A 25,747-nucleotide genomic window follows, 5' to 3' on the forward strand; every position below is an offset into this window, starting at 1 on the left:
TGCAATGATGGGCAACAGCTTAACGGAGTGAAATGGCCCCACCTGTGGCTCAAGGTCACACTCACATTCACTGCTCTCTTCCTCCTCCTTTTCAACCACTGTAATTCAGATAGGAAGGGCCACTCGTGACTGCTTTCCACACCTGAGTAAAAGAAAAAGGAATACCAAAATGTATGTTCAACTGCATTCCAATGGGAGTATGTTTTTCAAATATCGCATGAAGGAGTATTACATGAAGAAAATCTTCATGGATAAGAGATTTCATCTCAAATCAAAATTAAGGTGAAAAATGTACACTGGTCATTAAACATTTCACATTCTCACAGTCACACACATAATCCAATTTGTAATTAATAAATTATAATATACATCAAACATAATTTTCTTCCAAACATCATCAAAAACAGAATGAGTTATTCAAGACTCATTAGAATGTGTATATTTCGCCTACAATCACCTGATGTTCAATATCTGAAAATTTAACAGAATTCCACTATGCTTAATTCGGTTTAGAATTAAAAATAATGTATGCCATAAGCTTTTACATATATTATCAAGGACTTTTTACATCAATAAGCAAAAGCAGTAACATCACATATAGCAATATCCAAAAGAAGGCTTCTGCAAATCAGCATGCTTAAGATGTCTCAGGGACGAAGGCCTGTGAGAGAGAGTGCAAGTTGGCCGCAGAGAAGTAAATTTGACCACACTCTGGTTCCTCGTGCACCTTTAGTCCTGGCTTCATGTTTCAGTCTCTCCATCTGAAACAACTACCCACCCCTCATTACACGAAAGCTACCGTTCACTCCACCACCCATCCACACCGTTCACTCCAGTTCTCAAGTCAATTCTGCTTCCCACAAGCCTGCATGTCTACCAAGTTCCACCAAATCATAGCTCCTATTACATAAAATGGGATGGCTGTTTGAATTAAAACTTACTGAGATTCTTCATTTGCTTAGAATACTGTCCTGCCAAGGTTTTCTGGATTATATGTGGTCGACCTGTGCTTTTCTGAAACAAAAAACAATTGTAGACAACTGAAAAACAAGATGTAATTATGCCTCTATGGAACAGCGTTAGAACTTTCTGTAATATCTTTCCTAAAATGGGGGCATTTATATGCTAATGTTTTAGCTATCAAAAATGAAAAGTGCATGATGTATTGAAATTTCAATTTTAAATAAATAGAGCATCATCTAATTGTTTCAATTTAGATAAAAGCAATAGTCTTATTAGCTACTCTTAAGTCTTAGCTTTCTCCAAAGCCACAAATAGGAAATTCACAAGAAAAAAGCCACAAATGGTCAATGCATATATGAAAAAATGATGAATACTTTAATAATCCTTCAAAGTAAAAAATGGAAATATACGAATTGGTGCCTTCAAGTTGGCAAAGGTTTAAAAATTGATAACCAAAGTTAATTAAAAAGAGGTGAAAAGTACTCTTATACACTGCTGGCAGGAGAAAATTGGTAGCATAGTTCAAAGAGAAATTTAGCAGTTCTATTAACAGCCCTGAAAACATCAATACCCTTTGCTCTAGAAATTACACTTCTAGAAATGTCTTATTTCCATTACTAGTATTACTATTAGCTCCCATTACTGAATGCATCCTGTGTGCCAGGCACTCTTAATGAACACACTATGCAATTTAATCCTCACAAGAACTCCATACAGTGCATATTTCATCCCCATTTTACAAATAAAAATATAGGAGCTCAGAGAAGTACATTACTGAACTTACATTACAATCTAATGATCCAATTTATTTTTAAGTATATGTGAATATATCATTGGGAAACTGGAAGAACGCACACTGCAAAGTGAAGAGAAGTTATTTCTGGGTAATGGGATGATGTGCAACTACCACTCAGTTAAGTTCTTATTTTGCCTTTCCAAATTTCCTGTAATGTATCGGTTTTATAATCAGAAAAATATTTTTAAGAGGAGTGTTCTTAATAGCTTACATAGCCCTGGCCCCTAGCTCCGCTGGTCAGAGCATCATTTGGATATGCCAAGGTGGGGATTTGATCCCTGGTCAGAGCATATACAAGAATCAGCCAATGAATGCATAAATAAGTGGAACAACAAATTGATGTTTCTCTCCCTCTCTTTCTTTTTTCTTTCCTCTTTCTCTCTAAAATTAATAAATAAAAAGTTTAAAAAATAGGTTACATAAAAGACTTACAATAATTAAGAATTTCACCATTCATGTACTACCTAAGAGTAATGAATTCTCACTAGAAACATCACATCCCTATTACCTGACTGACTGTAAAGCATACTAAAAATAATGATAATAATAAACAAAATATCAAAAAACATCTAAATTCAAGCACATTAAACTCTGGTAATGGGTGAAAACGTATCTAGAGTAATGAGACACAATTTTAAACACAGACTAACTGCAAGTTTCAAGTGCTGTTCCTTTCCCTCCAGTGGCAAGAAAGATGAGGACAAACTGTTCAATGAAGACAGAAAAAAACAAGTACCACATGATTTCACTTAGATGTGGAAAGTTAAAAAAAAACAAAATAAATGGACAAACAGAAATAGTCTCAAAGATGCAGAGAACAGACTGATCATTGCCAGCCTGGAGAGGGGCTGGGAAGATGGGTCAAAACGGTGAAGGGATTAAGGAGCACAAACTGGTGGTTAGGAAACAGTCACAGGAAGCACAGCATAGGGAACAGAGCCAATAATATTACAGTAACTATGTATATGGTGCAAGGCGGGCACTAAACTTGTCACGGGGATCGATCGTAAGTTACAGAAGTGTCCATGCACCTGAAAGTAATATAATGTTGAGTGCCAACCGTAATTGAAAAAAATAATAAAAGTTGAAAAATAAAAGGCAGGCAGCAAGAACAAAAATAAAGAAGAAAAGGCATTCAGCATGCAGCGATCCACTCGGGAAGAATACGATCGTGGGTATAACAATGCAAAACCACCGCTTTAAACGTTAGGATAATAGCAGCCTATATTTATCAATCTCTTCAATAGTTTATTAGACCCAGTCACATACATTTATTAATTCATTAAAGCTAGAAAATTGCCCTATTAGGGATGTAATGAAAAATTACCTCATTTTACATGTTTAAATACTCTAAAGCTTAGGGAGCTGTTACTTTTCGTTTTGTTTTGTTCTTTAAATTTTACATTATTTTGTTCTCTAGGGTAACAGGGCTATTAATTAATGCCGGAAATTAAATTTTTAGCTGAATGAGTCAAATACTTTTGCTCTATACCTACTACTGGAGTATGGGAAAAACACTTTATTTAATCAAAATATCTTTATCTAGGTGGGGTTGTCTCATTATCTGTTAATTTTTATAGTTACTAGCTGAAAAATGATACAGGATTATTCAAACAGTCACCATGTGATATTTAATGACTTTTCTGTCTCAAATTTGAAATTGACCCCATATTCACGCATATATTGCCATGACAAAGGAAAGAAATGTTTGTTCAGCTGTTATTATCAACAGCCTGCATGACCATTACCTGTTTCAAAATTTATATCTACATTTCAAGTCTCTAAAGATTAAAAAAACATTTTTTGCTCCCTATCAAATGACTGCAATATTCTGACTCTGTCACTTTCAAGCTGTTCTCCCAGTAGCTGCTCTGTTCACTGACATGACTTCCCCACATGACCTCCCAGTGCCTTCACCTCCTACCATCCCGCCCTTCCCACTCTGCCCCAACCAGCCTTCCTCCAAGCTCCTCCAGGCTCTGGGAATGGTTCTGCCTCAGGGCCTCTGCATTTGCTCTTCTCTGAAGTGTTCTTCCAGCTGCCTAATTTCTGGAAGGCCTTTGTTCAAAACTAGTACCTCATTGTGCCCCTTCCCCGGATAGTTAATATGAAGGCTGAGCTCCACTCCTTCAGCCTGCGCATTCCTGTCGGCCCCTGCAGACTGTAAGATCCATGAGGTTGGGGCTCTACGTCTGTTTTGTTCACCTTTCTGTCCCCAGCACCTAGAATGGTACCCGGCATGTAGTGAACTCTCATGTCAGTATCTGATGAACATGTGTCAGATTTCAAATTTGGTTACATTCTATTAGTGAGCAACACCATCAGAATGTACTGAGATATAACTGACGTTAGAGCATGGTATAAGTTTGTGTGCAACATGATTTGATATATGTATATATTACAACATGATCTCAACAATGAGTTCAGCAAACACCCATCACCTCACATGATACAATTTTTTTCTTGTGATGAGAACCTTTAAGATCTACTTTCTTACCAACTTTCAAATAGAGAGTACAATATTACAGTCCCAGAATTTAATTGCCTTATAACTGGAAGAATGTACCTTTTGATGAACTTCACCCATTTCGGCGCCCCCACTGGCCTCTGCTACCTGCTAATCTGTTTTCCATTTCTATGTATTGAGCATTGTTTCAGATCCGACAAATAAGCGAGATCATATAGTGTTTCTTTGTCTGACTTACTTCACGTAGCATAACACCCTCATCATTTTTTGTCTAGGTTGCTGGCCTGTACATGACTCTAAACACTATTGTCAACCCTACCTCTAAAAACACTGAAATATTACATAATATAATCATAGTGCGGCCGCAAATTTTCCCACTGAGGGTTCTTAGACTCATAAAAGGTAATACATGCTTACAGTTGTGCACTTATCTAAAGAAGTGGTGACAATAAAAGCTAGCTGAAAGAAAAAGAAGTTGGTCTATACAAAGCATCATGTCCTCTCTGCTCATCCTATAGACTGGAAAGAACTTCCACTTCAGAAACCTCATTCTGCCACATCTTAGCATCCTTTACCCATAGCCTGGGATGTTCAATTTAAGCTTCACAATTCATGGTGTCATTCTAGGTCTGAAATAGGTACAATACATAAAGGCTCATTGAAATCTACGTTATATTCTTTTCCTTGCTCAAAGGCGAAGATGTTGAAAGAATACACCATAAGGGAACTGACGTTACAGCCAGACTTACCTCATCATGAACCAGCTCCAGTGGTTCGATCATGTACATGAAGGTATTATCTTCAAACATTCCACTGCAACACAAGAAATCATGCAAGGAGAGAATGAACACTTAGAGCAAACAGCAAGGAATAGCAGGTGAGCTTCATATTGTGTCTTTAAATATAAAGAGTATAGCTAAATAAATACCTTCGTGTTGCCCCAAATCTAATTTACATATCTGTATGGAATCCTGCTGTGGTCCCCACACTATAGTCAGACAGTGTATAGGCTACACAGGGTGTAAAAAGCGTACACTGCCCCAGTTGGTGCGGCTCAGTGGATTGAGCACGGGCCTGCAAACCAAAGAGTCACTGGTTTGATTCCCAGTCAGGGCACATGCCTGGATTACAGGTCAGGTCCCCAGTAAGGGGTGCGGAGAGGCAACCACACATTGATGTTCCTCTCCTTCTCTTTCTCCCTCCCTTCCCCTCTCTCTAAAAATAAATACATAAAATCTTTTTTAAAGTGTACACTAAGAGCAAACAAATTATACCTGACATAATTAATTTTTGAAATTAAATGGACATATTAGAAGATTAATCTGGGATTGGACTGTTTGTGCAGTTCCAGCATTGTGAGTTATTATTCCAGAATAATGCACAACTAGCCCCAATGTCTTGTTATGCAAATTCAATATCATCTATTAGAAAAATGGGTTCTTCATGCATAACAATAATCTAAAATTATCTGACTCTGAAGAGGCAAACAGAAGCATCTTTATGCTTGCAAATTGTGAATTTCCATTAAGCAGTAATAACTGTGCTGAAATTACATTTAATTTACAGAGATACAGGATATTTTACTACATGTAAAGATAAGATTTTCAAGACCGGTTTTCCCCACATGAGTGCAAATACATCTTTACACGATGTGTCCATGTCTGGTTCTAAAGGTGCCCACAGATGGTTTTTAAAGCCTGCCTCCAAGCCGATGTATGAGCTTCTCTCTTTCACACCCACTCTCGTTTGGCTAACTCCTGGTTCTCCTTAGGTCTAAACCAACTGGTATGTGCTCTGGCGTCCACCTCTGGGAAACCTTGCTGGATCTAAGTTAGGTTACCCTATGTCCTTCCCCTTCACAATACCTACCAAAGAGGCAAATTCATTATCAATCTGTGTAATCATTCGTTTAATCTCAGAATCTCCTACAAACTCTAGGTGTTCATCAGAGAGCAGAGACTGTGCCCTCCCTGTTCATTACTCCAGATCCAGCCCCTAACATGGGAATGGCACAAAAGAATCACTGCAATACAGATCTGTGACAGACGGGATGGAAAGAATGAGTGGAGGGAAGCAAGTTCATTCTCCCAATGAGAGGCCCACGTACTGAAGTCCATTGCAGGTCGACAGAGCCACCCTGGAGTCCTTGACACCTCGGATGCTTCCATGGTAGTAACAGTGCTCTCCGCCCTACAACGCAGAAGAAGGCCGACTTGAGAAATTATGCACCATGATTCACTACTGGGACACTGCTGTGCAGCAGAAGAACTGGGAGGATGGTCCCAGAAACTCCTCCTGGTTAATATGAAATTCCAAAGAGCACCAGGCAATTTTTCAACTTCCCTGTAATGAGCATGTGTGTACAAAATTTAATGAAGGATGAGAGGCTTGATGAAACTAAGACACCAATGCAACTGGCACAACTTATATACCTTTCTTAAGCAGGTAAGGGAGTACATACTTAACAGGTATTGTTCTGGAAGAGTCCTCTGCCTAAATGAGGAGAGACCACAATGTTGCTGTTTATAATCATTTGTTACAGAAAATTACATAAAACCTTATTTTTCCTTTCCTGTCATTTAAAATTAGTTTTTTAAAAAATTTTGTTAGTAATATACAACCTAGTTTTCAAAGTCAAATGGTAACTACAAAGCTTATGTTTTCAAATATAGCAAACCCTTCCTCCCTCCCTTCCCACCGCCACAGCGATCATTTTCAACTCCTAACCGCTTCTGTTGTTTACCTATGTACTTCTGAATGGAATATTCATACTCCTACCTCCTGATTTCTTGCACTTTAGAAATTATTTTCCTAATAATGAATCTTAACACCCCCTCTGCCCCCAATGCATTCCAATACACAGCATCAATTCTGACTTAATATTTAATGTTTACATCACCACTGTGCAAAGATTGTGCATAGCTGTGCCACTGCGAGTACATTTGCTTCCTTGCTCCATTTTAATGTTTTGAGAAATTTTGCTTCATTTTCTTGTATGATTTTCCCATTTATTTAATAGCCCCATTATCTAAACTATTACCTACAACTGTTCTACAGTCAAAGCCATCAGATAACTAACTTATCATATCCATTTTTTTCCTGGAGACACCCTATGGTTTCCCTTTGGCCTCCTGTCAGGCCCGGTGCACACCCACCAACCAAAACCGCTCTGCAGTTTTGCCCTCCGCCCCCCTTCTACTCTGATTCCCAGGTCCCATCTACATCTTCTCCATTCAGCCTCACCCTCCTCTTTTCTGGAGGCACACATCCTCTGATACTTTCTTGAAAAAGTGTTCATGGGAGATAAATCTGGTGAGAACATGCACAAATGAACATTACTTTTTCTGTCTTTCCACCTGTGTGACCATTTGGGTGGGGAGAGAATCCTGGAATGGAAGTATCTTCTCTTGGCATTCTGATCGCATTCTGCATAGTCCTACAGCTTCTAATGTTGATGTCGTGAATCGGATGTAATTCTAATGTTAGCTATTTCCTATCAAATGTATTTTTCCCTTTCAGGAAGACTTTAGGAAATTTTATTTGTCCCCATTTTTTTTTTATAAAATCTCATGACATGTGTTGGTGTGGGTGGGTCTTTGCTTATCCATTGCGCTGGGCACTCTGTTAGACCTTTTAATCAAGAAAATGCATACACTCTAGCTCTGGGAAACTTTGATTACTTCTCTGATTATTCCCTCCTTTCCATTTTTCTCTAAAAAACGGAACTTTTTCACCAGAGTACAGAAGATATGGTTGCCTGACTGTATATAAGGCCTGGAATAGATCAGGGATTTAAATGGGCTCCAGGCAGACTTCCAATCGACCTTTCTGTTTTCATGTGCCTTCAACTTCTGGGCCTTTCTGGGTGCAGTGACGTGAGCGGCTGGCTTCTTCTGGGTTTGCCCAGAAGAACTGCACGGAGCAGGAAAAGCTCGAACCTCAGTTACTCCTCATCCGCCTGCTTTCTCTCTCCCACAACTTTGTGGACACCTCTCTTCTGCTGTCTTTTCTTCTCTTGTCTTGCCCTTCTTTAAACTTCTTAACCACTATTTGAGCGGGCTATGGAAGGGAATAAATATAAGCATTGAATCCACAATGTTTAACCAGAAGCTTCCTATTTATTACCTTAAATGGAGCGTATTGGACATACTTTGACTTCTTATTGATGATTTACAGTCATTCCAATCACTGATTATTATACTGTATCACAATAGCCTCTGAGGCCACTTAAAGTGACTAATGGTGTCCACCCACACACCAAATGACCACTTCCCAACCAGCTCAATTTGTTTCCTCTTAGTAACTGTAATACAAATCTTCAATGTCAGTTGTCTAAATTTGGTATTATAACCTTGTTAATATTTGATAAAGGGTAGCTTTTTGGGTTTTGTAAAACAACCTTATGTATAAATATTGACTTGTATGTAACATGTCAACTTCTGTTTTCACAATCAGCTCTGGAACCTATAAGGACAAATGATATCACACATCTCAGTAATCTGAGAATCCAGCTCAATACCACACAATGAGACTTCACACTCTTCACATGATCCTCAAAGCAGTCACAGGTAACTGTAAATTCCATCAAAGTGGTTATTTAGGACGCAGTATCATACCAAAAGGCTATCTCAAATCAGGCAATTATTAGAAGTGCACAGCAAACACTGCCATATTTACTTGACCTTTCTAAGAAAAACTGTATTTTTTCAGGTACTCCTAAAAATATTCCTCTTTCCCCAGAAAATATTTCCAAGTCCTTCCTTAGATTTAGTTTCATTCACCGGCATTGGAAAGTGAAGGCTGACGTGCTCCCTCTCAGTGTAAAGGTCATTGTTATCCGTGTTAACTAAGGCAGAATCTTAACTGAAGGGAACTGTTTCAATTCCCTATGTATTGGAATGCAGACCACCCTATTTTCTGGGCCTCAGGTGAGACTTGAGGCAGCATCCCATCCCTGATGTTTATCAGCATCATTAAAAAGTGTTCATCTCTAATTGTGTAGTTATATTAAGTGCTCTAAGTAGTTTGGTGGGTTCTAATGCAGTGTTAATATTAGTAGTATTAGAGGGCTTTCTGAGCTACTAATTACTAAATTTATATCAAGTTTTTAAGAAAGCGTTATCAGAAAAATACCATTTAGCAACTCTCCGGATCTACGTGGCATTTTATAAACATCGCTGCAAAGTAACATATTGAGGTAGTTCACATTAAATAAATCCTGGCTGAAGAGGCATTCCCTCTTGGGTAAAAGGGGCGACAGTAGTGGACCAGAGCAAAGAGGCCACTTCGTTAACAGTGACACTGCACAGCCGGCCCCAGGGGTGCCGTCCACACGAGACTAGCCATCGTGAACACTGAGTCTCGCAGCAACTACTCTCTCCATGTACCAATGGGGAGACAGTCGCAAGGTGTTAAAAGGCTCTGCCGACGACGGCAAAAGCCGAAATGAAATCTCACATCTTCAGACTCTCAAACTGGTGTTCCTCCAGTCAGAAGGGCCTCAGGGACTTCAAGAGTGCTGGCCAGTGAGTTTGAGATCGCCAGCTATGCCTGGGCCACAGATATGTGACTGAGCAAACAGCAGGCTGGGGAGCCAACTGGGACTCATCTGGTTGGCGCACGGCACAAGTCTGCGTGGGCCTCCTGGGGCACTTTGGGATTCAGAGCTGTCAGTCAGTTACCTAAACTGAACGCAATGGAGCATCTGATAAGTGAACGTTATTGACTAGACAAAGGAACTTGTAAATCCTAGTCAGTATGCTCCCCAACTTTCTCAGCCTCCCACTTTCACAGAGCTGAACACCCCACAGCCAGGAGATGCTCAAATAACTGCGACCTGGCTCGACACGGCTGCCGGGCTAAGAAGCCCACTGGAAACCACCAGACCGCTCCTGCAAATAACGACGCACTGAAGCCAAACGCATCCGTTAACACACTTTCCAACCAGAAGTGGCCAGGGACAGCAACGGCGTGGGCCTAGGGATCACACTGCACAGTGGGAAACAGAGTTGTTCCCTGGTGTCGCTGATCAAACGACAGCAGTGGTTTTCTATTCGACTTACTTTAAATACAACCCAAATGGAAAACAGAAACCTATGTTTTAATTTGCTTTAAAGAAATAGGACCTATTGGAAATAGGACCTATTGTTTTAATTTGCTTTAAAGTTGCTCCACCTTTGTGTCTGTTTAATGATCTCATATGTTTTAGTAAAGTGCTATCACCCAGTTCTTACCATCCTCATCACTAAAGAGACTCTCATAAACTTGGTTGTTCACAGTGACCAACCTCCCATTTTTTCAACTGACTCCTGAACACGTGGATAAACGTTTGCAAAGAAACTACAATACATAGGACTTAGCTCGTGAATGTGTGTATTTTGATATTCCTGGATGTATAAGAAAATATGACTACATATTCACTATTCTGTATACATATCTTTAAATACCTCAAACTTAGCAACTAGTATCAATTTATTTCATATACCAGTGGTCTGGCAGCAAAAGAGGAAAACATGTCTATAACTGGACACATATACCTGAATGTGAATATCACAGAATTAAGGAAAATTTTAAAATATTTTAGAGAATCAGAGAACTTGTGACCCCAACAACGCCAGTTTAATTATTTACCTTTATTAAACTCAATGGGGGGGTGTTTACATATGAGAACAAGTTGGCTGTACCAATGCCATATAAATTTTTAACAGTTCACACAAAATTATACTGTGGAAACTTAAAATAGCTTTGTGAGAACAAATACTGTCTGCTCTCTTGACTTCATGGGGATTTTTTAAACTTCCAGCCAGGAGCCACACCCACCAAGGTCCAGTCCCTCTGACAACAGTCCCTGTCCGGAAGTCCTCACGGAAGAAGGGTGCTTACGTTGAGCCCCAGAGACGACTCAATAAGGAAAGCACACGCACACGCACGCACACGCACACTGCAGTGGGGACACTGAGCAGGGTGATGTGACTGCAGTGATAAAGAAAAGGACAAAGGCGGGGATTTTTATCTGTCTGGTTCACTGATACATATCCAACACTTAGAACAGTGACTACAGCACAGGAAGCACAATCAATACTGTTTAATAAGTGAGCGAGAATGGCTTAGTCATGAGCCTCAGGGGCAAGACCTGCCTTAAAGGAACAGAGGATTCTTGTTTGTTGAGAAAGTGGGTAAACAAACCTCATTCCCCACCTGATGGTTTTTTGCCTTTCAGGTATAATTGACAAACCAGAAAATCCACTCTTTTAAAGAGTACAATTCAGTGGTTTGCAGTATATTCAGAGAGGCGTGACGCCATCACCACTATCTAATTGGAGAATATTTTCATCACTTCACAAGGAAATCCTGTACCAGTAGTCATTCCCCATTCCTCCTTTCTACCACCTCCCCACAGCTCCTGGCACCCACTTATCTGCTTTTGATCCCTGTGGATTTGCCTCTATGTGCCTATTTTGGATATTTCAAATAAACGCAATGATATAAATATGTGGTCCCTTATTGTAACAGGGTACAGCCAAGGGGGGGCCCAAATAGGGACTTGGAATGGGGTCCAGAACTCAAGCTGTCCAGGAAATATTAGAAAGATATATAGGATGCCCTCCCCTCTCCCAGCCACAGGTGTGAGATGGGGGAAGGGACATGTGGAACAGAAATGTGCAGAGCTATTTTGTACAGCAACAGCTAACCTCTGGCATGGTCATTTAACATATCTATAACCTTTCATTGGTGTCATGGATACGCTAAATAGCTGTGGCCATACTTTGAGCCAGGGGGATGGAAGTGACTTCCACCCAAGATGTAATTGGGAGGCAACTCCCCTTGCTTACAGCACCTGTGTGAGAGCTTAGAGATGATTGGCTCCATGCCATGGGGTCATGCCTGCTCAGACTCACTGTATCAGCTCCGTAAAGCTGGAAGAATACGGGAATGCTGGCAGGTGTAACCGATTGTAGGAGGAGTTGGAAATGGGGCTGTAGAGGAAGATTGGCGGGGGATTTAAACCCAGATGCAGCAGCCATTGAGGGAGAATCACGTGGCTTTGGCCAGGGTGGGGACCCCTGCAGCTCTGGGAAGGGAGAACCATACGGCTTTGGGGTGTTCCCTTTTGCCATGTGGCTTAGGAAGCAGGAGAGACTTTGCCTGGAAGAAAAGGGGGTGAAAGGACTCCTGCTGGTGGGCCATGAGAAGGTGCCACATGACTTTGGATTAGCTGGAGATCCTGGCGGCAACACAGCGGATGGTGCTGGGAGCTTGAATCTTGGACCTCTATTTCTTTTCCTGAGATACGGCACCCCAGACTAGGGCAGAGGGAGAAGGAAGGACTGTATGCATCCGTGGGTATTCTAAAGGACTTTGATATTTTAATGAACACATTGGATCACTACTTTAAGTCTGTATAGCTTTAAATAAATATTTCCTTTTCTTTTCACAAATCTCTGGCATTGAGACACATCTTTCCTCTGGTGGCGAGCATTGCAAATCTACCCGAGGGTCCTTTAGGTAACAGTATATTATACAACCTCCTTGGCCCTGTTCTGCAACATTACAGAATGACTCCTTCTACTTAGCATAATGTCTACAAGACTGATCCAAGGTGAGCATGAATCAGGACTTCCTCCTTTTCTACGGCTGAATATTTCTTTGTGTGAATATACCACATGTAGTTTATTTATCTGTCAATGGATGAACATTTGGGCTGTTTCCAATGTTCCATTATAAATAATGCTGTTATATACATCCATGTACAAGTTTTTGCTTGGGCATATATTTTCAATTCACCTGGATATATATATATATCCAGGTGTGTGTGTGTGTGCGTGTGTGTGTGTGTATAAGTTTAGAATTGCTGAGTCATATGCTTAACATTTTCAGGAACTGCCAAACTATTTTCCAAAGGAGCCCCACCGTTTTACATTCTACCAGCAGTTTATAAAGATTCCAGTTCTCCATATTCTTGCCAATATGTGTTATTATCCATCTTTTTTATTATAGCCATCCCAGAGGGTGTGAAGTAGTACCCATTTAAATTTAAAATCAAATGAGGGAGTGATCAAAAAATAGCACCTTCATTTTTGATAGCACTATACTAGAGGAGAGAGAGGATTAGCTGGGGATCCAACAGGCCTGCTAAGGCTGCACCCCTGAGTTGGCCAGACTTGCCAACCCAGACCCAGGCATCGTGGGACGACCAACCCTCACCCACCACCCCATGCACACACGGACTACCACTTACAACTGAGACCGTGGAAAAGTAGAGAGAATGTGCTCTTCCTGTAGGGAGGTGGATCTCACAAAATACAGAGAGGAAAGGACTACACGGGCATGCCCAACCCCCTTCCCACCCGGTGCCCTTCTGTCCTGGGTAGGAGTGAGTGAGGCAACAGAAGAAGCCCGGGTGAGAAAACAGCTAGGAAAGGACAGTCTCCCCATCCCAAAGTGACAAAGAGGAATAAGGTAGGGGAAGTAGGGCTGGGAGCACTGTATCCATCTATTCAACCTTCCACTGCTGTGTGGGTGGTAGTTCTTTTTATAAGCAGAAGAGAAACCAAAGAATTAGCAAGCACTTAAAGTTAATGGTTCACCTAAAAGGGTTTTAATAGAAATACATTAAATTTGAAAAGTACTTTTAAACTGTCATATAGGTGCCTAATTCTTTTATAAGCTATGAAATATTTAAAATTAACTTATTTTTAACAGGTTCATCAGCAAAGTTAATCAACAAATCAAGAAAGTGGTTACTGCGTATCACATGCAAAGCATTGTGCTAGAAACTCTAACAAAAGCTATTCCTCAGTCGGCTGCAGAACAAAAGTCTTCCCTATGTGCTTACTGATTACCTAGCAGCCAGGCTACATTACCGACTGAAGTGGTTACCCACTCCAGCTCCTTCACTTATTTCACAAGGAAAGAAGCCCTTGTAACCCACTTTCTTCTAATAAAAGTAAAGCCTAAAGCAAGAGCCTCTTCTTAGCTAGAAGAGGGAACTAGGTAGGAGCAGGGTAGTGATGAAGTAGGAAAACCTAGACAAGATTCTTCAAAGTGTGGATTCAACATTTTGTTTGAAAATTATTCCCAGAATATTTCAAATGTTCACACTTATATTTAATTTCAACGCTGAACAGGCTATTAGTGAATCTGTTTCTTTCTCATCATGTGAATACTAGTGCATACGTGTGTGTGTTTGAGTTATTTGGAAGAAAGTGTGCACAGAGCAGGCTTTTTTAACCTAGCCATTTTTAGACATTAATTTCTGGTACGCTCTACAAAGATTTCTCTCAAACAACATGGAATGCAATGTATAGTTTTTAAAAACGTGTATGTAGTAGGAGTGGAAATGTGAATTTATACAAACCTTCAGAAGGAAAAACTCAGCGTCTAACAAAAAACCTTAAAACAATATGCCTCTCTTGACCCACAAAATCCCATGACCGGAATTCATCCTTAAGCAATTATCAAAAATGTGTTCAAATGGCTGTGTTCAAATGTATGTGGAAAGCCTTTCTCTAGAGTTCTTTGCACAGTGAACAACTGGAAACAGTCTGTCTATTTCTATGGGACCTTTAAACAAATTATAGCAAATAAATAGGAAAAAATTATGCATTTTTAAAAATAAAAGTTTAGAAGATTATTTACTATATGCTAAAATGTTTGTGATATTGTCAGGTTACAACACCCTGCTGCATGACAGTGTCCACATTAACATCCTGGCTTTGGCGAGTGTTATATACAGACACAGATACAGACACGACAGACTGTTCCCATTAATTCATTATACACGAAGCAAGTTTGGGCACATGACCTGTTTGGAGAAAACGGGTCATAAACAGGAGAAGTGCAATGAACACAAAAACAAATGGCAAGGGACATTTCTTTTGCCAGAGTTGAGCCACTTTTTGTTTTAAATTTTAGTTTCAAACAACACAAGATTTGACATCTCTTGTTATTAATGATAAGGCCTCCTTTGGACACCTCGAATGACCTCTGGAAGCCCATTAGCTATTCTGCTTCTAAAATTATACACACACACACACGCGCGCGCGCGCGCGCACACACAGACACACTTCTTAGTGAGAAGTCTGGATCCAGTTACTGCAGCCTGCAAAGGTGGCTCATTTGCTGAGTCTATAAAGTTCTTGCACAGTCTCCTCTGCTCCAGACTCATGACTCAGCATCTGCAGTGCTCCCGGCACTGGCACAGGGACAGAAGCTGTGGCTGTACAAATGCCAGGAAGCACCATTCCCATGCTTGATTTAGCATTTCTGCTCACTTTCCACAGCATTCAATTTTAGGGAGATTCAAACCCCCCACCCCCAGATGCAGCCTAAGGCAAGAACAGACAGATCAGTGACAATAATATGTGGAAGTTCTTAATCTGGGGCAGAAAAGTCAAAGGTTTGGAACACATCAAATCCCAGTTTTGCCCACTGTTAATTAGACAGCTACAAACCCTGAGTGATGCCATGTCCCCCAGGCAGTATTTACAATTAAATATGTGTCTTGAGGCTGTCGGATTGTTCCCCACTGTGGTCTATTCTCCCGTGCTTGGAATATCCATGGACACCACTTTCACTCCATGGCACTCGGTGGATTTCTCCTACAGATCCGAGTTTGCATGTGGCTATTCCAAGGACTTTTACCCTGACGGGTAAAGATCACTGTGTTCCTCACGTACACTTAATCTCCTCACATACAAATAATCTGCTCGCTTCAAACTAAATCCACTTGCTCCTTATTGATCTTCCCTGAAGTGAACAAAAGTGAACCTCCAACGGAAGGGAATCAATTACCTAATCACCCTTATGTTCCAACACTTGCTGGCAGGCTTATTTTGCCCTCTCTCTGCCTTCACTTCCTCCTTTGCATGACAGGAGTAACATCCACCTCATAGAACTGTTGTGTAGGTTAAAAGGGAAGGCACTCCCTAAATTTTCCTTCCCCCACCTTCGTGGGCACTGAAGTCACTCGGATCAAATACTCATCCCAATAACCCATCCACTCCTACCATTCACTTTCTATGACCACAGCCTGGTAATCTACTAATTTAAGATGCTGATATGAAACTGTATAGCTCTTTCTCCCACTCACTTACTAAGATATTATATGTAAAACAAAACAATAAACATTTCTCTACTGGTCTAAATACACAGAATCTCAACCATTATCTTAAACATTTGTAAATTTTCATAAACTTGTCCTAAATAGATTTTGAAATGAAACATATAGAATTTTTGCACTGTTGTATAAGAGGATAGATGATTTTATTGAGATAGACATCAAAACAACGCAGCATGCACTGAACAGTCTATGATTAAGTATATTTATACTACAGGATTTCCATACACTGTCAACCATACCTTAGAGTATTGTGGTTTCCCATTTTCATAGTGAATCTCCACATAATCAGAAGACAGCAAATCACTACAAAGGAAAAAAATAGAGTGATTTCTGCATCTAAGATAGATGGAGGTTTAACAATAATCAGTTCAGTCAATGAATGTGAGGGGCAGGTGCACCACAGTCCAAATAGCTACAGTCCAAAGTGAAATGAAGTTTCATCAAGTTTCAGATGTTATCCAGCAGGAACTCATTCCTCAGTCTGTTCAAACACACAGGACATGGACAACTGAAGGGTGAACATCTTTTATGCCCACAATTCACCCCTTGATGGACATGTCAATTAACACAGAACAAACAAAAAAGGCAGGTTAGCAAGAGATTGCCTTATAAAAATCCCACTATAGTGATCTAAATAATTAGAATCTCATAAGACACAATCACCAAGAAAGAGTACAGAATAAAGGCCAACTCCCTCACACAACTATTCGACTCCGCTGTTGTAGCACAAACCAGCCACAGGCAACACAGAAACACAAGCAAGCTGCTATGTTCCAATTAGATTTCATTTATAGCCACTGAAATTTGAATTTCACACAATTTCACACACCATGAAAGAGTATTCTTCTTTGTTTTTGTTCAGCTTGTTAAAAATGTAAAAAACAACATTCTTAGCTCAAGGACTATACAAAAACAGGTATGGCTGGACTTGGCCCAAGGACAAGTAGTTGGCCCAATTTGCCAAATACTAAAATAAAAGATCAGTTAAGTATGTAGATTTTGGTGTCAGACAAAGTAGAATTCAGAGCCTAGCCAGCCCCTTCACAGCAACGTGACCATGGACAGGTTACCTGACTTAGCCTTCATGGAAACAAGGAAATGGAAACAAGAAAGAGTATGAAGATTAAATGAAAACACGTGCACAGTGCTTAGGCCAGAACTCAGCACAGAGCATATGTGCAGTGATGGCGCTGAAGCTGTCACTCTGGATTTTAACTCAACCTCTTCATATACATTCCCCCCTGTAGAACACACAGCATACAAAATATGGGCATCTAAAAGAACACAGGACTGTTTTAGGGTACTTGGATCGTCATTTGAACTCTGCTCCTAAAAATAACAAGCGGTGACTCACATTTACTATGTCCTAGGCACTGTTCTAAGGACTGTAAGGGTATTAACTCATGTAATCAGAAGGGTAACTGAAGGACAACAGAAGGTTCTAGTGCGAGCCAGATGTGCACCCTAAATGTAGGCTCCATTTCCTCTTCTGCAAGACGAAGGGCTGGAGCAGACGATTCCTCAGGTCCCTCCTTGCTCTGACAGTCTGTTTTCTATAAGTCTACCTAATGGTAGGTTTTCTTATTAAGAACTCTTGACACTACTTCTTTCACCAACACCTCAGAGGACTCGATGATTCTGCATCATTTTGAGAGCTGCACTGGATGTAGTTCTAAAATGAGCCAATGAGGAGGGCAGGAGGAGGCCCAGAGCCAGGCAGCAGAGAACCTGGGAGTGGCACCTGCAAGGGCCTGGTTCCCTGGGTGAGCTGAGGGCCAACATTTGCACCACAGAAATAAAGCACAGGCCTGTGCCTTGGACAGGTGTTTATAATGAAGTTAATCATCAAATGCGCATCTACCGATGATTCTATATTCAAAACTAAATTATGGTACATACTCATTCCCTGCTGAAGAACCTAAATAATAGCAAAAAATAACAACAATTCTTCACTCCATATCCTTGGGAATACCTGACAGGGTGCAGAAACTTCCTTCATACCTAGTTAATGAAGTCAGCAACCGGCACTGTGAATATACACCAATCGGGCCGCTGACGGTACCATTTCTCTGAGGAACACGTCTGTGACACCAGGAGACAGAGAGTCTTCACTAACTGCATGCTAATTACTTCTCTCTACAGGTAATTCATTACTTTCAAAATTCTCCACCACACAATCACTGGAGCATGTCTAAGAGTTGCAAATATAAAGTTATTTTAGTCTACTACTTTTGCTTGTAATTACAAAGGCAGATAGTTTTCTAACCATTAATTGCCAGATCTGATAAAGGTCACTTTAATTATCCTACTTCTCCTTTCTGAAGAGCCTCTCCCCACGCCCCCAATTTACATAGCTGTTTCTAAAACTGATGGCATTTGGGAATACTGAGGAAGAAAAACAGCTCCTTCTCTAGTAGCCTGTGACAGACACTGAGCGACGTAAAATCACACCATATTCTTTGCATCACCACATCCCCCCACCTCCTATAAAGAGCACATATCCCCACCGGTGCCATTCTTTCCTCCTGGCTGACCACAGCAACCCCTCCCTTAAAATTGCTGCTGTCACTCATCGCAGCGTCTCTAGCCCTCACACAATGCCCAGTGCACAGTAAGCCCAGCCAACGTGTGCTGGGTGAGCAAACATCTAGCAGCATCTACGAGATGCCAGGCCCCCACCATGAAGGGTGAATGGCTTCTAGTGTTTTAGAAAAATAACTTGAATCCCTTACTTTAAAGAAAGAACCATAGGCTCCTTCTATGGAACCTTGTTGTGAAAGACTGTAAGTGGCATAACCAAGCATGATGTTTGGAATGAGACAGCATAAGTAACAGGGCCTGGGGTTATAAAGAAGACTGCTAGGAAAGCCATACCCTGGACCACAAGGAAACCGTCTGTTCTACATAAGTGAGAGATCATTCACTTCCCTGTAAAAAATAGTCCAACTACCAGTCCCCAGAACTTCCAGTTCTGAAATGAACTGTTGAGCCCTCAGGCTGTATCTGTGATTCGAACACCAAGTAGATCGCTGGAAGCAGCACACACTGTTCTGAAGGGACCTAGAGGCCAACGGGGCATTCCTTCACCAGCAGAGCTAGGGAAAAATCTAGAAGAGTAGCAAGCACCAAGGCTTAACAACTGGGTGACCATATAATTTATCATCCAAATCAGGCCATTTATGGGAGACAAAAGAGACCCATTAATGATTATGCCAGGACAACAGACATCAATCGGAAAGGACTGTCCTGGGGAAAGTAGGACACATGTTTACTCTACTATAAAGCTCAAATGTAAGGTACTCACATCAAGTTCTACATGAAAGATCAGGCTAGTCCATGGGTAAAGGAGACCCCCAAAGCTGAGATGCTACTAAATAAGCAGTGTGTGAGTATGCCTCCTTTACCAGTTGTTTTTGGGTTCTGTGGTTGCTTAAATGGCCTCTGTTTTAAGACAATTGTGAGTGGGCACCTTAGGTTCTCTCTCTCAGAGCATAATATCAGGATGTAGACACTGGGAGAGGAGTCAACAGCCCAAGACCAAAAGCTAGAAAGCTGTGAGTCCAGTCACTCTAATACCCTGGTCTTCTCAGGTCTAGACCAGCCATTCTCCTTCCCACACAATGCCTTTGTTCTTAAGTAAACAGTACCACAAATATCCCAATTCAATTCTCGGTGCTAAAACACATAAATTCGTTTTCATAGGTATTCAAACTGGAACTGGAACAGAAGTCAATATCTATGTGAACAAAGAGTGAAAAATTATGTGTAGAGAGAAAGGAGGGCGACTAATATCCATTTTCATAATTCATGCATGTGATTATCTTTTGAACAGTGTTTAACTTCTCAATATTGGGAACCCTGATTGTTTCAAATGGTCCCTAACAGATTCACCCAGGAAGTCTCCTGCCACCCTCCCCACCAGGTCTCACATTCATTCATTTAATAACAACAAGGGCTGGCCCTATGGATAGGCTCAACTTCATGGAAAAAAATGCAGCCCTAAAGGAGCTATGTTTCTCTTCCTTTAAAAAGCATACCTTATGTTGTACAATAGTTTCTTATTTTAATAGGTGCTATATATGCATTGTAAACATTTTAGTAATTATGGGTAAACAAAAAAGTAAAAACCATTGGAAGTTTTACAGGAAGCAATAGCCCACTATTATGTTTGTGTGTATATCTCTGCAGATGTTTTTCTATGTGTGAATATAAACATATAAACATATTTTTTAAAAGTTAACATTATCATAACATTTTCTAATTTTTTCATTGAATGATGCTGTGAACTTCTTTCCCATCTTTCTGTAAAACAGATAAATCCGTTTTATAGAAAGTGTCTGTAACAACAGATAAATCTACTCACGAAACCTCTTGTATCACTTATAGAGAATAGCCATATGTGTGTATGTATTTACTCTTGTCTAATTATTTCCTCAGGAAACCTTTATAAGTAGTACTTGTAAGATTATAAAAGCTTACGTATTTAATGGGTGAACATGCTTTCAGGGCTTTGATGGCTATTGCTAAATTGCCCTCTAACAAAGACGTATTAACTCATGTTCCCAATAGTAATGTGCGCAGTGCCAGTTTTCCTCCATTCTTGCCAGCTTGGGCTACTATCATTCATTTTTATTCTCTGAAGTGATGAGGGAAAGTGGTCCCTTGTGGCTATTTGAATGTACAGGTCTTTTCCTGCTAATACAACTGTAGGTTCGTATATGATTGATTACTTTTAGTATTTCTTTTTTTCTTTTTTTGGTGAATAGCATTTTGCACATTATATTTTGTGAATTGCCTGCCCATGTCTTTTGCCCACTTTCTGTTGACTATTTGTTTTTGTGTGTTTTTGGCTCCTTATGTGAAGGATAGCAATCCTTTGTTTATATATTTTGGAAATGTTCTGTCTTGCCTTGAAATTTTGCCTTGAAATTTTATGTGTGGTCTCTTTATAACTTATGTAAATTTAAGAAATTTTTAAAGTCATCTTTTAAAAAATGATTTGTGGATTTAATGTAATGCTTAAAACAGTGTCTCCTTAACATTCAGCTATACTTCTATAGTAAATTTATAGCTTTATTTTTAAACCTACATATCTTTAATGAGTATATTATTACTTTGGTATAAGATTTGATGTAGGGATCTAATTTTCCCAAAATGTTTTGTCACTTGTTCCAAACATACTTATTTTTTATTTACCGCACTTTTCAGACTATAAAATGCACCCCCCCCAATTTGGGAGGAATAGTGGTTGTTAATGCAGCTGTTGAGTTCTGTTTACACTTACATTGGTGAAATATTATGCTATTTATGTTATTAAATATTTTACTACATTTTTTGCCTCAAAAATTTTTTCCCTATTTTCCTCCTTTAAAACCTAGGTGTGTTTTATGGTCCGAAAAAAATGCAGTATTTTCTTCTCTACCAATTTAAAGTGCCATTATTTTCACATTTTACATTTTTGATGTGAACTTGAATGTCTTCTCAACTTTCTATTCTGCCCTTTGGGGTGTTTGTCTCACAGGCCAGGACTCTCTGTAGTGTTGTTACTACAGTAACGTATAGGGTCCTATTGTTATTTCTCTTTTTTAAGAAATGTTTGGGTAGTTATAAACATTTATTTTTTAACACGAACTTTAGAATAATTTTGTCCAGTTAAAAACTTTCCAAGATTTCGTTTGGGATTACATTAAAATTATAGAATGTATGTATATCTATACATATATACCTGTATGTATAAGTATTCACATACATCATAAATATATAAAATTTGTTGCCATTGTTGTCGTTGTTAGCAGAGACTTTCCTCCAGATGACTGCAAGGCTATTTTGCTGATGCACGTAGAAATGTATTTTATTGTTGCCTGTTTCTCTTATAACTGGCCCCCTTCCTTCACTCTTATTATTTTTGAGAATTTCCCCATTGATTCCCTTTATATTCTTTTCACCATTTCATGCATACCTTGGAAAAACAGATACTGTACAAAAATGTGCAGTTTTACTATACATGCTAAAAATGAAAGAGGTTGGGAGTTCTTGTTCTGGGATGTAGCAAGAACTGGATTTGGAGGAGAGTCGTTGTTTTTGTACAAAGTTACCAGGGGGCAAGTTTGGTAATAATGCAGACATGTCCATTCCCTATAATTTTACTATGTGTCGTGCCTGGTTTAATAATTGTATAAATAAATGTTGCACAGATCAGAAAATAACCTGGATTAGCAATATTTGACAAACTATAATATTCACTATTTGAAAATTATGCATCAGAGCATTTCAGTTATGTGTGACTGCATCGAAAAGATGTGCCATCTTTATTTGGATGCCAGTTTTCCTTGTGTCTAGATTTTTTTTTGTTTCATGACATACGGAGGTAAAACCACAAATGTGAGAGTAACTACAGTTCTGTCACAGGAGTTTCAGGATGACTGGTATATGTGCAGAGATACTGGCAGCCACTCTCAGATTGTTTTAGTTGCTGCATATGGTTTGCTTTAAACGTTGGAGAGGAGAAATGAAACATCTTTCAGTTTTATTTAATTAAAGGTGTTTCTATTGATGCCATTTTCTCTGAAGGGAGCTCACAGTTATTTGTGTGTTTATTTGTTAATAAATTTATATAGGTTTCAGGTGTACAGTTGTATAGTACAGCATCTGTATATTGTATTGTGTGTTCATCACCCCAAGTCCGGTTTTCCTCTCTTACCACTTATCCCCCCTTTACCAACTCCTACCTCTCCCAACCGTCTTTCCCTCTGGTAATCACCATACTATTGTTTGTCTGAGTATTTTTTTCTTAATCCCTTCACCCTTTTCACCCAGCCCCAGCCCCTCCCCTCTGACAGCTGTCAGTCTGTTCTCTGTATCAGAAAGGAACTCCTAACTGGCTCTTTTATTGGCTAATCAAGCTGGCTTGTGTGTGGACACTCAGCTTTGATATCACCTTATGTTTATCTCTTATTTCTCTCCTAACTTTGCCTTTCTCTACTTCCCTATCTGTTCATTTGCAGCCTGCCTATCTTTCCTGTTCTTATTATACTGCAGTGTTCTTAGCTATATTATGGGGCACGGGACCATCACCTATGAGATGCAGGAGTGCCTGCACATTAAAATTTCTGCTGCAACCTCTTGGGTGGTTTAGGAACTTGTGAAATTCCCATTGTGACCCTTAAAGAACCTTACACCCCTACATCCTGCTCATGCTAGGAGTGTTCTCCACCTTCTAGGACATATACGCACACTCCCCAGCTCTTGCGTAGCACGCCATGTTTGCTTGATCTAACACAAAGCCTCAAATCAACCTATAATTGCTTGTACCCCCTGAACATACTGTTTCTGTACTCTTAAATCTCAACCTCTCCATGTCTACAATTTTTAAAACAGCTTAAACTTCACTGAATTGTTTACATCCAAAGGAGTATATATTTTTGAGTTGAAACAGTTTTTCATATAAAAATGTTTTTAGGTGGGATGAGTCTAACTTTTTCTTAAAACTTGAGACAAGTGGTGATTGAACACCATTTTCCTTTTTAAGCCTATTGTTTTCAAAAGGAAAGCAATGTAAGGGCAGAAGAATTATTGTAAGGTTACCAGCTTCTTCTGTGTATATGAATGTCCTGAGTTTAAATTCTGTGTCTCTCTTCATTACAACTTACAGCATTTAATAAAGTAAAAATATTTGTGTTAATAAAAGGGAAAAAGAACTTACAGTGTAAAGAGAGAGTGGGTATCTGGTGTGCATTATCAACGCCGTTATGCCGTTGGGAGAGAATGGATTCACGATTAACTTCAGGCCCAGGAGAGGAAAGGAAAGGAGCCACAGACATTGACAATCCCACCACCAACTACACAGGGAACAGTGGCCGCCCAGCTGCCTCTCCCTGCAACTCAATGTGACCAACATTCCCTGAATACCCGAAGGAGGTTGAGGTGAGGACAGAAAGGGAAACAGAAAAAGAGTTCTTAGCCCTCAAGGTGATCATCAAAATAATCTCACCCCAAGGTGAGATTATAATCTCACAATTAAAATAAAACAAGGCCAAGTGCTGGAAGCAACCTAGGTGCCCATCAGTAAATGAATGGATAAAAAACTACAGTACTTTTACACAATGGAATACTACGCAGCAGAGAGAAAGGAGTTCCTACCCTTCATGACAGCACAGATGGATCTGGACAGCATTATGCTAAGTGAAGTAAGCCAGGCAGTAAAATATAAATACCATATGATCTCACCCATAAGTGGAACCTAATCAACAGAACAAACAAGCAAGTAAAATACAACCCAAGACATTGAAATTAAGAACAAACTTACTCCCAGTCAGGGCACATGCCTGGGTTGCAGGCCAGTTCCCAGCAGGGGACAAATGAGAGGCAACCATACATTGATATTTCTCTCCCACTCTTTCTCCTTCCCTTCCCCTCTCTCAAAAAATAAATAAATAAAATATTTAAAAAATAAATAAATAAAAAATTTTTTTTAAAAAAAAGAACAAACTTACAGTAAACAGAGGGGAAGTGGGAGGGGTTAATGGAGGGAAAAGGGGGAATAGTTTTCAGGAACAACTATAAAGGACACATGGACAAAACCAAGGGGGAGAGTAGAAGCACTCTGAAAGGAAAATGGAGACAACTCTACTTGAACAACAATATAAAAAATGTGGGGAAAAAAGACAAGGCAGCATATACCCTACTATTGTAACAAAGCATCAAGCTGCTCCAAAGGAGAAGTTGATTTCTACTAAGGTGATTAGAAACTTCTCAAAAAGAAAAGCAGGACCAGGGCAAATTCATGACAAAATATGGACCAGAAAATACAGGCAGGAAAGAGCAGGCCACACAGACAGCGACCAGGGTGGGCAAACACGTGAGACAAGAAAAGGTGAACCTATATTCAAGGTACAACTAACCTCCAGTTAGACCAGAGCATCAGTTGCAGGAGTGATGGTGTTAAAGAGGCACATTTCGGACCGGTCAATACACATGTTTAAGCAAGAAGTTGGAACTTTCAAAGTAAAGTGCCCTCTAGGGCCAGGGCTCAGAACGTGGAAGGCCAAACACAGCTCTCCTTTTTATAAGGGCTGAGAGCATATACTGCATTTCTGTCCTCAGAAACCACAGAGACTTTAGGGCCTGGGAAGGGCTGAACACAGACAAGGTTCCTTTAGTGGGGCTATTAGAGCCATCTGCAAAGTAATTAATGCTAGCAGCAGGAGAGAATGGCAAGAGACCAAAGACACTAAGAAAAGGCCTCTGCACATGTAAAAACCCGTAGCTTTAACCTTCCTTCACTCATTCCATTAATGGCTAAAGACTGAATGAGAGAAAAAAATGAAGCAGATGAGAGCCAAAGAAAAGATGAAAGATTGCTTAGTTTTGACTTCAACACTTCCATTTCTTTAAATACGTT

At 39.9% G+C, this 25,747-nt stretch overlaps 1 protein-coding gene across 2 annotated transcripts in view; it reads right to left on the reverse strand.

Annotated features, from left to right (window-relative positions):
• ADAM23 (ADAM metallopeptidase domain 23) overlaps positions 1 to 25,747 on the reverse strand; it is a 146,849-nt gene that overhangs the window by 54,859 nt on the left and 66,243 nt on the right. For both annotated transcript variants that reach the window (XM_037166033.2, XM_037166032.2), the window contains exons 4-8: positions 16,587 to 16,650; positions 6,334 to 6,416; positions 4,976 to 5,039; positions 942 to 1,014; positions 66 to 142 (exon numbers count right to left, since the gene is read on the reverse strand). In XM_037166033.2, the coding sequence (XP_037021928.1) occupies positions 66 to 142; positions 942 to 1,014; positions 4,976 to 5,039; positions 6,334 to 6,416; positions 16,587 to 16,650 (361 nt within the window). The remainder of the gene's footprint in view (positions 1 to 65; positions 143 to 941; positions 1,015 to 4,975; positions 5,040 to 6,333; positions 6,417 to 16,586; positions 16,651 to 25,747) is intronic.

Source organism: Artibeus jamaicensis, unplaced genomic scaffold (genome assembly GCF_021234435.1).
Source record: "Artibeus jamaicensis isolate MK-2021 breed Jamaican fruit bat unplaced genomic scaffold, CSHL_Jam_final contig_1015, whole genome shotgun sequence".
In the NCBI taxonomy this organism is placed as follows: domain Eukaryota; kingdom Metazoa; phylum Chordata; class Mammalia; order Chiroptera; family Phyllostomidae; genus Artibeus; species Artibeus jamaicensis.